This window comes from Lytechinus variegatus, chromosome 19 (assembly GCF_018143015.1).
Source record: "Lytechinus variegatus isolate NC3 chromosome 19, Lvar_3.0, whole genome shotgun sequence".
Classification (NCBI taxonomy): Eukaryota; Metazoa; Echinodermata; class Echinoidea; order Temnopleuroida; family Toxopneustidae; genus Lytechinus; species Lytechinus variegatus.
This window is the reverse complement of record NC_054758.1, coordinates 12,841,773-12,856,074: the sequence shown is the minus strand read 5'-3', so window position 1 is coordinate 12,856,074 and position 14,302 is coordinate 12,841,773. Positions and strand designations below refer to the sequence as shown.

Sequence of the window (14,302 nt, the reverse complement as noted above, 5' to 3'; positions counted from 1 at the left end):
CCCGACTGGCTTGCGACTGAATGACGGGAGATGTGACGTCACAGCTCTTGTCATCTTGAGAGCTGCGGACAGTCAGAGACAAATCGGAAGGATTTGACATGTTTAGAACCAGATCGCACGCTCAATCCATCTTCCAGCCAATCAGACAGCAGAATACCGATGTGTACATGATATGCAACGTACATACGCAAAAGTGTTATTTTTCTCAGTTGCTATGGCAAAAAGCAAGTCGTACGCATGAGTCGCAGACAGCATGGTAGTCGGATCGCAAGGTGTGCGGTGTCGAGGCTTATGGCTACCTTGCGATTCATCTCCCTTCACTCAGTTGCAGACCAGTAAGGTCATAAGATGTGCGGTGGCCTGTAGTCTCCCTCGGCTTAACTGATCTCCCAGATCAGGATACTTAGGGCCTGTGTAAATATGTAACTATGCGTATGTAACTTGGCAAGGTAATCAATGTAAATCTGCCATACTTGGCACCAATCTATCTTGCTTGACATTACTCCATTTACCTACTCAGGCATTTTGAACTATTTAATTTGCAAGTAGACAGACGCTGTACAAACTGAGCCAACAAGATGCATAAGAGGAGAGCAAGATTCCCCAACTAAGAAGCCGGTTGGCCAATCTAAGTCTGCCTCCCCGAATCCTTATGAAATAATGTACAATACCTTCTCTTGGTATTCCTGATAGAGCAAGCCTTGTTGATGTCGCAGCACTGCAAACCGTCTTCGGTACGTCTGAAGAGCTGTCTCACACTTCCCTAGCTGGTCTTCCCTAACAGACAACTCCTGAAGTAACAAACACAAAGTAAGAAATTCATACAGCAAATTAAAACAAGCATTTTCATTGATATATCTGTCAAAGATAGGCGGACTACAATCCTGACTTTTCATCAGTCCCCTCCATACCCAATCTGTTATATAAATTGCCTGCTGTACAAAATGAACTTTTATATTACACATAGATAGATCCTTGCGATTTGATTGGTTGTTTGATATCGTTCATTCGGCCCATTTTGCAATGACGTCATCAACCGTGCAATTTTGTATCCATTCATCGTGCAATTTTGGATCCATACGATTTTGACCATTGCACGCGTGCACCGAGACAGCTCATAGACAAATAAATACGCATGTTGTAATGACGTACAATCAACAGACCGAACTCGCACTGCATGCGCATGTTTTGCATCGAAATTCATAAATTTCACGTGAAAAAAAAAAATCAATTTTTATGTGTCATATAAACCAAATAATGAATGTTTTTTCATTTGTGCAATGGACAGAATACTTCATTCGGTGAAAGGTGAAATAATGATCCATTCAACGAGGCGTAGCCGAGTTGAATGGATCATTTCATCTTTCACCTCATGAAGTATTCTGTCCATTGCACTCATAAACATTCATTATTTGTATACCATTGCTGACTTAATTGCAATGCTGAACACATACTATGTTACTTGAATTGTACTTGTTCGATGGATATGGAAATAAATGAAATTAAATGAAATTAAATTAAATCAAATTAAATTAGATTAATTTAAATTAAGTTAAATTGAATTAAATCAGATCAAATCAAATGAAATTAAATTAAAAGGTCACACAGATATCTTGGACTATGTCTAGAGTGGTATATATACACAATAGATTTAGATGGATTCAAATGAAATTTTAATATGTGAGTGAATTCAGTTAATAGACAGAAATTCAGATAGTTTTCAACTGAGATTGATATGAATTTACTGCAAAGCTTTGAGAAACGGGGCCCTGGTCGTTCAGCTTTGCTGTATGGTTTAAGTCCCCTAGAATGGCAAAGAGGTGAATGGCATTATCCTCTCCATTATCTATATCTCCATCATCATCGTTGTCATCATCATCTTCATCACCACCACCTCTACCATTATCATCATAATCATCACCCACCACCACCATCATAATCATGATCATCATCATCACCATCACCATCATCATCATCATCACCACCACCACCACCATCATCATCATCATCATCACCATCACCATCATCACCACCATCATTATCATCATCACCCACCATCACCATCATCACCACCACCATCATTATCACCACCACCATCGCCATCATCATTATCAATATCAACATCAATATCAACATCACCATCAACATCATCATCATCACCACCATTATAATCACACCACCATCGCCATCATCATTATCAGTATCAACATCACCATCAACATCATCATCACCACCACCATTATAATCACACCACCATCGCTATCATCATTATCAATATCAACATCAATATCAACATCCCCATCAACATCATCATCATCACCACCATTATAATCACACCACCATCGCCATCATCATTATCAATATCAACATCAATATCAACATCACCATCAACATCATCATCATCACCACCATTATAATCACACCACCATCGCCATCATCATTATCAATATCAACATCAATATCAACATCACCATCAACATCATCATCATCACCACCATTATAATCACACCACCATTGCCATCTTCATTATCAATATCAACATCAATATCAACATCACCATCATCATCACAATCACCAGCATCATCATCATCTCAATCATTATCTCCATTATCGTTTCCATTTACCATCATCATCACATCATCACCAAATCTACCATCGGTCATGATCATGATACCGCAATTTGCTCAATAATTTCAAATCAAATCCGACTTGCCTGCAATGCATGAACAAGTTGCTCATTCAGAGATGCGATGATCTCTGCACTGGACACAGCCAGACCTTGCGGTAGAGCTGTTTGATGAAGGGTCATGACCCCTGCCCCTTGACCCAGGTCACGAAGGTCCTTCAAGTCTTGCTGCAACCTTGTAATCTGAAAAAAGAAGATAAAGTGTACATAGCTTAGATACATGTATTCATATTTCAGTTCAAAAAATCATTTTTTTTCACTGTTCTATGCCTTTGTTGGTTCGCAGTTGGTACATGTACATTGATTAGTTTTTTGTAAAGATGAAATGTGTACGCAATTAAATGTATGTATAAAAAAGTACACAAATGAAAAAAAAAATCCATATTTTAATGTTCAAAATATTAAACTCGAAGAGAAATACTCTGAAAATATATTTTGCCCTATTGAATGCGGGCCCTGCAGCCACTGTGCAGCCCTAGATCTAGGTTGCATAATGCCTTAACTCTTTGCACGCTAAATTAATTTTGAAGGAATAATGATAACAATTGTTTTCATGTTATTTCCTTGTAATCAACATTTCAATTTTTAACCTTTGATACTGATGATTGCCTTGTTAAACGAGTTTAAGCATAGGCGAGGACACAAACGTTCTTCGGGAAGTGATCTTCTCACATTCTAGGCTCGCTACTCCACAGTGTACAGAGTGCCTACCCTGCGGAGTCAAATTTTGCGCGGAATATGTGACACCCCCCCTGACAGCGTTCCCATAGAAGCAAGACTGCTTTACGTGAAGTAGTTTTGAAAATCTCTTTCGGGCGATCAGATGCGTACGCTAGTACAGCAATCTCCCAAACCGATTTCCAGCAAACGAGTTTTAGGATTGCAATGAGAACGGGGTCTATCATACCTTTGTCTCAGCTCTGTCAAGAGCCACGCTGGTTTTCTCTGCTTCATTCCTAGCCTGTCTGAGTTCTCTTCTAAGTTCCTCGTTTCTTCCGGTGAGTTGATCGACTTGCGCCTTCAGGTACACCTGGGCTTCATATGCCTCCTTGGAGTCTTTCGATTCAAACAGCTGTATGCACAACAATTCACAGGACACAGTTAAACACAGTTATCTTAAATACTCATGATGACTTAACAGATGATTAAAATAATAATAATACCATCATGCTTATATAGGGCATATCACTGCCAAATGCGTTCCTATGCACTAAATTGGATATTATTACCCTGGCTTTAGCCCCGCAGCCTTTTTACAGCATGGTGGCATTTCAAGGAATAAATTTACCTCACCTGGGTTGAGTGCAGCACAATGTGGATAAATTTCTTTCTGAAGGAAATTACGCCATGGCTGGGATTCGAACCCACGACCCTCTTGTTTCAAAGTCCGAAGACTAATCCACTGGGCCACAACGCTCCACATAGAATTGAAAGCAATTGCTGTAATATAGGAGACTTGACATTTTTTTTTTTTGAAACTGAACATGACTGCTCAGAGTTTCATGAATCACGTTCTGTATTTAATATTTGAAAAGGACACAGTAAAACACAGGAATCATAAATGTAATAAATTAAGAATTTGGATGATCATCATGATCAAGAGCAATTAGCATAATGTTTGGACACTTGCAAGTCTGTAAAAATTTCAAAACCGAACATGATCTCTACTAAAGCAGAGTTATATTACTCACATTCTTTATGATTATGACAGTGATAATTTTGGATTCAGTAATAATGACAAAAATAATGATGATGTTTCCTAGCTCCAAAACCTGATCTGAGTTTACACATACACTGTATAATTGAGAGGTTTCATGACATTTGCTCCTGCGAAAATTGCTCCGCTCTGAATTTCCACACACTAGCGGCTCTGTCACATCGATCCGTGCAAGTCTTGCGAGTGATTGCCCACAATTCACCCGCAAAAATATTTTGAGCATGTTCAAAACTTTTCTGTTTACAAATCACACTTGCGTGTGAGTTGCGTGCGAGATACTGTCAATGCGGCCAAACTGCGGGTTGCAAGATTAGTCACCCGCAAGTCACATACAAGGCCTGCACGTAACGACGTGACTGGGTCTTAACTTCAACCCTGGCCTTAATACAATAACTTACCCTAAACTTAACCCTACACCTTACACAAAACCCTATTGCAACCCCGACCCTATATCTTAGACGAAACTAAGCCCCGAGCAATTGTCGCATTAGCAAATGTTGTGTCACCCAGAATACGGGCCGATGACTTTACTCACAAGACATAACCTCTCAAGGGTTGGTCCCAGGATCTCTGGATCCACTGCTCCTCCGCCTCCTCCTCCTGCCTGTCCTTCCTTGAGAACTTGGAGAATCTCCTTCATGCTCTTCTCCACCCTCTGGTTGTCGTCGGTCAGCTTCTTGTTCTCCGCTTTCATTTCGGTCAGCTGGGTCCGTAAGCGCTCCATGGCTTGCTCCGAGCGGGCCACTTCCTGCTCCAGCTGGTGGGTCTAAGATAATAATAATAACAATAGCTGGATTTATGAAGCGTTTCTTGCCTGAGGATATAAAGCGATGCTATCATTACCCTGGGTTTATCTCATGCTACCATCACCTGCGCTCGGTGCATTCAAGTAAATAATCCTGCCGGGTATCCATTCACCTCACCCGGGTCGAGTGCAGCACATTGTGGATAAATTTCTTGCTGAAGGAAAACAAGCCACGGCTAGGATTCAAACCCACAACCCTCAGTTTTAAAGGCTAGAGTCAGAACCACTGGACCATGGCGTGCCCACATAGAAAGGGATATTACAGAGAATGAATACTTAACTGAGCAATGGGTATTGCTATCATGAAAATGGCTAGAATTTGCGAACCATGACATTACTGCTGTAGAAAATTCAAACGTTATCAAATTATCCACCAAATTATGAAACAGTTCTTTGACCAATAACGATATCGCTTTCACCTTGATTGTAACAATTTCAAGCTGATGGGAGAATGGATTGTTTGCAAATCATAAAATTTTCTAAGTATTTTCTGTGGAAGGAAAAGGTGCAAGCATCATTGATCTAGATTCATGATGGCCTTTTGGGGGTGGTTTGATCCCAAACCTTGGTGATAAAGGGTCCTCCATCAATGCACCCATCCACCCCTAAACCAACAATGTGTCACAAAGAAAGGTCCTCAGTAAATGATCTCAATAGAAATTTGGCCTTCGAAAAACAAAAATCAGAAAAAAAAGCTGATCTGGAAGAGTAATTTTTCTTAATCATAGTGTAAGTCGTAAAGTTGAATAGAAGACAAGATACAAGAGTTTCTTCGACATCACTTTTTGTGGGACGCTTGGAAGTTTTACTGACAATGCACAGAGTGCACATCTCATGCTTGAGTGAACTTCAAACCATCCTTTCTCCTTATTTTTGGAGATCTCACTGAATTTCCTCTGGATTCAATCAAGTACTCATGTGGGTTATTGTTGATCAATTTTGACTAGTTAAAGGACAAGTCCACCCCAACAAAAACTTGATTTGAATAAAAGAGAAAAATTCAACGAGCATAACACTGAAAATTTCATCAAAATCGGATGTAAAATAAGAAAGTTATGACATTTCAAAATTTCGCTTTATTTCACAAAAACAGTTATATGAACGAGCCAGCTACATCCAAATGAGAGAGTCGATGATGTCATTCACTCACTATTTCTTTTGTTTTTTATTGTTTGAAATATGAAATATTTTGATTTTCTCGTCAATGTCTTGTGAAATGAAGTTTCATTCCTCCCTGAACACGTGGAATTCCATTATTTTAACATTTTGTGCTTCAGGCAAGGAGGTCCTAATCGTCAAATTCGTAAAAATTGAAATATTGTTTAATTCAAACAATAAAAAACAAAAGAAATAGTGAGTGAGTGACATATCAACTCTCTCATTTGGATGTAACTGGCTCGTTCATATAACTATTTTGTTAAAAATTAGCGAAATTTTGAAATGTCATAACTTTCTTTACATCCGATTTTGATGAAATCTTCAGCATTGTGCTTGTCTGATTTTTCTCTATTGATTCAAATCAACATTTTTCTGAGGTGGACTTGACCTATAAACATGTACATGTATATCATGTTAAAGCTTAGGATGAGCTTTTTCAAGCTCAATGAAAGTCTCCAAATTCCTTTTGGGCGACTTATTGTTGGTTTTGGGGTGGTTGGTCAGAAATTGACATGGGCAAATGAAATTGTTATACGAATAATCGAAGTGATCTGCTTTTACCCTGACACGAACAGAATCCGACGGTCCAAGGCCCTTGTCTTTGATGGCTTCGGCAATCTTGGAAGGACCGCTACCAGGTTTCCGACTATTCTTCAGTTCCTCCGCAAAGTCATCGACAGCCAGCATCTCATCCGCAGTGAGACCTAGAGCAACACCCCTGAAAGAAAAAGATATAACATTTTTTTTCTCACATAAAAAGGCTAATTTGGAAATCGCAATGAAAAACATGGAAGGGGCTGAACTCATATTGACACTCGAGTTCTAATTCAACTGGGGGTTTTTTCAGACCAGGATATATGGGGGTTAATTACTCCCCCCCCCAATCTCAGTCAGCCACAGATTGTACATCCACTGCAAACATTTGTATGTGTGGAGAGCTGGATGTAAACTACAAGACTGTATAGTGACATCCTAAAAAAATGTGGTATTTGTCAATTTTTTTTCTTTGCTTTTGACTCACTTACTATAGTTAGTAAAATGCTAATTTTTGGTTTTAAAAAAATCTACAAAAAAATTCCTCTATTTTGTTTATCCATTTTTTATATGAATATTGTTGAGGACCCTTTTGAGATCATAAATAGCACAAAATCCATTCAAACCAACAAAAGTACAAATAATCATACGTTTACGATTTTTTGGTTGAAAATACAATTTGCATTTACTTTGTACACAGAACAACGTTTTGGGCAATTTGGGTCTGCCAGGCACTTAAAAAATGGTGCATAGTTTTGAAGCCACGCACCCGGGCATCATGAATTTGGTCTGAAAAAGATGCGTAAGACTTGACAGTAAAGTCACCTAGCAGCATAAAAGAGATTTGCATGGCAGCATAGTGTAGAAATTTGTCAAGTTAAATAAGGGTTAGATGATCCCAAAAATTAATGTATTAATCATGAATTTGGTCTGAAAAAGATGCGTAAGACTTGACAGTAAAGTCACCTAGCAGCATAAAAGAGATTTGCATGGCAGCATAGTGTAGAAATTTGTCAAGTTAAATAAGGGTTAGATGATCCCAAAAATTAATGTACATGTCTATTCGACTGTATCAGCCAGAAACAGGCTTTTATCCTCGATCTTCAAAATACACAAATATTTTATAATAATGATAATATAGGTATATTTACCTAGGGAAGTCACTTCAGTTTTGAAAACTGTTCTACCAGCGGGCCCTGCTATTATTATTACCCCGGCTTTGGCTGAGCTACCTAGGAGCTCAAGCATTCATGGAATTTCTTCCTCCCGGGTACCCATTCACCTCATTTCATTTCTTTCTTAAAATTGTACATGGAAGATGAGGGAACGTACCTCTGTGCTCTTTGAGTTGCCAAGGATCTGATCTGTTTCTTGAGAGAAACCCTTTCCTCTTCCAGTCTCTCTACTTCTTTAGCCAAAACCTGTGAAAGAAGCAGCACTTTGTTAGGGTCTCAAAATTCACCACAAAAAAATCCCTCATTCTGGTTAACAAACTGACATTCAGCATTATCTTAAAAATGCAACTTAGTATATCTTTATCCGGGAAAGAGATCTATCTGATTGGTATAAATCAATTTCAAACAAATTTTCATCTTTTCACAATCAATTTATATTTAGCATATCATTAAAATTAATGCTACTGGAAGATTATAATTAATTTGGTATGGTAAAATACTGCCTGAAAGCAAATAATCCTATATGAAGATTTTGTGAATTATTAAGATATTTTTTTCTTGTTAGTGTAAATTTATTGGCATCTGTATGTCTCGAGAGACAATAGAGTTTGCGGTGGTAGTTTCTTTTAGTTCTTAATTCATAAATAGTGTAAATATGTTCACTAAAAATGATCGAAATTTTCTGCAACAGTAATAAATAGAAATAGTACTGAGTTTGATGTACAATATTGAGATTTAGTTAAAATTATTGTTTAAACTAATTTATTTGGGGCTAACCTCGACTAGCATCTTGCTATTATGTTAGTTCGACTTACCAAACATTTTGTTTATATGTGATGTACTATTCCTTGTAATTGTACCTGACAGCGATATTTGGTAATAAATAAATTCAATTCAACTTGTTTTATCGGGTAGAAGCTCACAAGGTAAGAACAAAATGGATTGTGAAAAGATGAAAAAAAAATTAAATTTTTTTTCTGCTGAAATGCGAATGGCTAAAATCAATTTGAAAAACATGTCTCAATATTAGCAAGAACAACTGTATTTTAAGTCTAAACTCCATCCTACCTGATTCAGTGCCCTGTCCTGTTGATGCTGCTGCCCTCTATAGAGACGAGCTTGTTCCATATCGATGGGCTGCTTGGGATCGAACCCCAGCCTGCTTCTCAATTCTTCGTTCTCTTCGAGGAGTTCGTTCAGCTGGATCTCGGCTTTGTTGACATTCTGCGTCAGCTGCTCGATGTTTCTAAGTGAGATGATACAGGATGAAAATTATTATATAAATATCCATTGTTCATGAGGGTAAATCGCCAATTCATCTATAGCCAACTCAACATTTTGTTTAACAACCATTTGGTCCAATAACCATTTGGGCCAATCATCACTTCTTCTAATCTCCAGTTCTTCTTTGACCATTTCGCCTCATGAACACTTGGTCTTATATCCATTTTATTTTCATTCATTTCAGTCAATTAACAGTCCAATTATACCAAGTGGAATGTGGACTAGATGGCTATTGGACCAACTGGTTATTAGACGAAAAGATGAGTGAACTAAATGGCAATTAGACCATGTGGATAGTGGACGAACTGATGGTAGACCAAATGATAGCCGACAAGTTGGTAATTGGATGAAATGGCATTAGACTTATTGAAAATAAACCTTTTTGGGTGTGATCGATCTGTGATCGTACTGAATGTACAAATGACAAATCATTGAATACTTGTTTCATAAAATACACAATATGGATTAATACTGTCACCAAAACTGAGCAAACAAGGAGTTTATGAAGGAGTAGCACTTGGACTATATACAGTAGAAGTAGTACAATTCGGGCCTAACTTTGGTCAGATTTCTCATGATGGGAATGTCACAAAATTATTGCATAAAAATTGAAAGAAAACAAAAATTGTTGAATAAAAGGTGAGAATATATTGAAACTAAAATTTCAGAAGAAAAAAATATCCGAGCTAGGGATGTCGACATATTTACCTTTCTCTCAATGCAATCTGTTTCTTGCCAAGTTTAATCTCTTGCACGGCTTCAGCTAATCCATATTCTCCCTTGGAATAAACAGAAACACAAATATATTTTAGTGTATTTTTTTTTACTTTTTAACAATAATATTAATGCAGTTCTTGTTTAGAACATACATGTATCACATAATGTCATAACGTCCCTATGTGCTTCCAAAGGATATTATTACCCTGGCTTGAGCCCCACAGCCTTTTACAGCCCATTTGGTGCAACTACATCATTTTACCTTTGAACTTTTACTTCTGAAGATCATGATGGAAACATAGCAGGAGTTTCAGAAAATAATACCAAATGATCTAGTACATAAGAGTCCCCCCCCCCTAAATAGAAACTAATTATTAGTATAACCTGCCTTTCGAATCATCAGTACAAAAGAACAATCTCTTCATAGAGTAGAAATTTGGTTTCCCTTATATAAGAATAAATCATAATAGTAATTAATGCATATCTAAAATTGATATGTTAATAAAATGTATTCCAAGGCGCCCTATTTTTATTATTCCCATTAAATGCATAACAAAAACCTGCCTAAAACTGGTTATAAATACAAGCTTTACTTGTCTCCCTGGCATGGTCATTTCTGAGTGTTTCACTGGAAAATTATAATTATACCTCTTCATAATCCTTCATCCTGTTAATGGCTTCGTTCAATTCTTTGTCTTTCTTTCTTGCATCGGTCTCAGCTTGCAGAACCCTCTCCTCCGCCGCTTTCATCTCTTTCTCCTGCTCCTTCAGCGTCTCTCGCAATTTGGTAACCATGTTCTGAAGACGCACAGTTGGAGCTGAAAGACGATAGAACAGAGGGTTTATATATCACAAAGTGTTGAGTGAGACATAGGAGGCGTTGTATGAAAATATTTGCAATCAATTGCAAATATTCTGTTGCAATCTTACAATTGATAGATTGATAGATCAATTTAACCGTAGCAAATGAGATCAAAGCAGGTTAGCAATCAATCACTACTTTGCATGTAATTGCAAGACATATGATTGATTTAGGGACCACATATAGACTTGCAATTGATCCCAAGTTTCTTGCAACACCCCAATAGAGCAACACAGAAATGCTTGGTTGCTGTTATTCGACGCCAGCAGGGACGACTGGTTGAAAAATTTTACCTTTAAACATCCTACAGGCATCTACATATTCAACTTTTAAACCTTGACTGAACCCCAATCTTTGTTGTGATTCTCAGTTGTAATCTATTATATAGTTTATTGAATTAAGAACCTCATTAATGAAGCCCTTCATTTGCATCATTAAAGCCTGTGTATAGCTTTGGTAAAGGGTCAATAATGTGATTGATAATCGAATATCATCTAATATGACAGTCTTACTGAAGCGTAGAGACCGTTAGATATTTTTCCAACTGCACTTCTCTGAGAAAATTTCAAATATTCAAATCTTGGATATATAGCGCCCTCTCTCGGCGATGCTTGTTTTAAATTTAAAAAATGGGCATTCAAGCACTTATCTTATAAATTTAGTGATTAGATATCCAAAATTTACAGAAAAGAACATATCTTGAAAGTTTCAGCCCATTCCATGATTTGGAATAGGATTTAATTGAAAGACAAAAAAACACAGATATAATAATTTGATCAGGTGACCCGATCAAGTAAAATTATCACGTAAAATCGCAAAATTTATCCTGTAAAACACATTTTCATTTCATATCCTCCACATCATAACTGTTATAGGGCATATCCATTCATATTAGCTAGCAATGAATTGGAATAGTGATAGGTGCATTTTGGTGGATTTACCAAAACTATACACAAGCTTTAAACAATTCTTGAAGACCTGTTGTACCGTAATGTAGGCCTATATAGACTTATTGCTTTGTTTTACTATGATTGCGTTTTCTACATTCTAAAGTGCATAGGGGCAATTCCATACAATATGTATGTCCGACCCCCTATATTTGGGACCTTCATGAAATTTTCTGTCCTGATTTCTGGTTCTTTTGACAGTCTGTAATGTCCTCAAATGACCATGACTTGGTGAGTTTAAGAAGTGAAGGAAGACTTGAGAAGAATGGAGGTTGGACGTACGAAAAGGTTGACTATTTCATGGAATTGCCCACAGACAACTGTCAGGAAAGAAATTCAATTATGGAATGTTTCAATTAAAGTTTAAACATGTTTTTAACATACTTGGTTCAGGTTAGGGAAGGCTTGTAGGCAAGCAGGTACATATCGTCGGCCTTATGCCAAAAGGGCCTTAACTGCTTTTGGCCATTCCGAGATAATGGCGTTTATAAAGGTTTTGGCCTCTCTAATAATCAAAAGTTTGTGGTCGTTTTTTTTGCTTTTGAAGCCAATTTCGATAAACGTGTTAAGTTATTAAGTTTTACATGAAATGTGTTAAATTTATTATAAAATATTCAGAACCCCTAAAATCGGGTTAAGGCCCTTTTGGCATAAGGCCGACGATATGTTCTGAACACTTTAAAAGCAAGCATTGGAAACGCTTGATACCCCCCCCTCTTGAGAGTACAAGTGCACCAGGTTTAACTGGACCGACCACCAGGGCCGAGTGGGGCATATCAGACCAGATAGGATGATGGGGGCTCACATCAACGATTACCGTTAAGTTATATTTTGTTATCCATAATCCACATCTCTATATATTTTCTTGTACAATCATTGTCAAAGAAATTAAAAGAAATATTGAAAAGGTTTGATTAAATCTTTCATAACTGTAATCCTCAGTTTTTACGTATTCCTTATTTGGTGTCAAGCAGCAGTAGATAAATAATTTTTTAAAAAGTCACTTCCCACGTGACAACAACCATCCCAATTTTCTTTTGATTTCCAACAGTTTGCAGCTCTGTACTAACCAGCCCCACTGGCAGCATCATTCTTCAGCATCTCAAGCTCCTCGGCTCTCTCGTCCATCTCCCTTGCTGACTCCTCGAGCTGCTGTCTCAGAATGGTCAACTGAGCCTCCTTCTCTTGTAAAGCCTGAAAGTACAATCATTAACATAGGAGAGATTCTCACTCAAGTCCTATCTGAACCAAAATACATTCATAAAGCAAGTTACGCTTGATCCAATCACCATCAACTGTATGAATACCCATTCATACCCAAATTTTTCTATAAGAAGTTTGCACAATCACCTTAGTAAATAATGAGAATCACATTGAATCTTCAAGAGGACTATGAATGTATGAATATAAATCATACATTGAAAATACTTTGGGCCAATTTGCATTTTAGTTGTTGTTGCTGGCCGTCCATAGTTGTCATTGGTTGGATCACCGCAAGTGTTTGTAAGACGGGCCCCTGCTATAAAGGGGCTTTGCATCTTTTCATAGCAGCTGTCCTGCATTGCCAACTATTTTACCTGAATTTTGTAGATAATGATGAATGCATGAATAACCATGATCATAGAGAGAAAACATTTTAAATTCACATGCATATTAGATGCTGGTGTTGCTGGCTTTCAAGAGTTGCGGTGGATCGAATCAATCGCAACTATTTGTAAGACGTGGCTCTGACATTCAACAAGGTGCCTAAGATTGCGATAGCATACCTTTGAGAGAGCAACCACTGATGTCTTGTCGGTATCAATCTCACTGGCTGTTAACTGGTCCTTCTGCTGCTGTATGATCAGGTTGAGACGGTCGATCTCCCTGTCTTTCACTTCCAGTGCAGACTGTGGAGAGATAATGAAATGAGAAAAAAAATCTAAATTTTAACGTTCGAAATAGAAATACTCTGAAAATACTACTTAACAACTGTGCAGCACAAGATCATATTGTATTGTTATTTAATCATGATTAAACTTACATTCAGTCATAACAGACTGCTTTTCAGCAAGTCCCTGAACATTGAAAAAAAGTGTTAGACAATACGAAAATATTTATAAGTATTACAAGTAACACATAAAATGAGACGTACATATAAAAAAGAAAAAGAATAAGTAAGTCAAACTACATAAACTGCATTGATTGTTCATTCACTGTCAGTAAATCAACCAATCACAGTGAGAGTTTTATATACAATAATGCCAGACGATGATAGTTCAACCAATCAGAATGCTTGGTACATACCTTCCACACCTCCACCTTGCTATTAAGTTCAGTCATGACCTCATCGTCACCTTGTATCTGATTCTGAAGCTTTTCAGATAACTCTTTGATCTGAAATGAAAAAAATAACCATTGTATCATTAATTAATTTC

The 14,302-nt window shown here is 37.4% G+C and overlaps 1 protein-coding gene across 2 annotated transcripts in view; it reads right to left on the bottom strand.

Annotated features, from left to right (window-relative positions):
* LOC121406154 (centrosomal protein of 290 kDa-like) overlaps nt 1-14,302 on the bottom strand; it is a 78,859-nt gene that overhangs the window by 49,387 nt on the left and 15,170 nt on the right. For both annotated transcript variants that reach the window (XM_041597170.1, XM_041597171.1), the window contains exons 9-20: nt 14,172-14,261; nt 13,652-13,774; nt 12,956-13,079; nt 10,725-10,894; nt 10,068-10,138; nt 9,144-9,321; nt 8,233-8,321; nt 6,928-7,084; nt 4,939-5,169; nt 3,594-3,758; nt 2,714-2,869; nt 672-791 (exon numbers count right to left, since the gene is read on the bottom strand). In XM_041597170.1, coding sequence (XP_041453104.1) covers nt 672-791; nt 2,714-2,869; nt 3,594-3,758; nt 4,939-5,169; nt 6,928-7,084; nt 8,233-8,321; nt 9,144-9,321; nt 10,068-10,138; nt 10,725-10,894; nt 12,956-13,079; nt 13,652-13,774; nt 14,172-14,261 — 1,674 coding nt within the window. The remainder of the gene's footprint in view (nt 1-671; nt 792-2,713; nt 2,870-3,593; nt 3,759-4,938; nt 5,170-6,927; nt 7,085-8,232; nt 8,322-9,143; nt 9,322-10,067; nt 10,139-10,724; nt 10,895-12,955; nt 13,080-13,651; nt 13,775-14,171; nt 14,262-14,302) is intronic.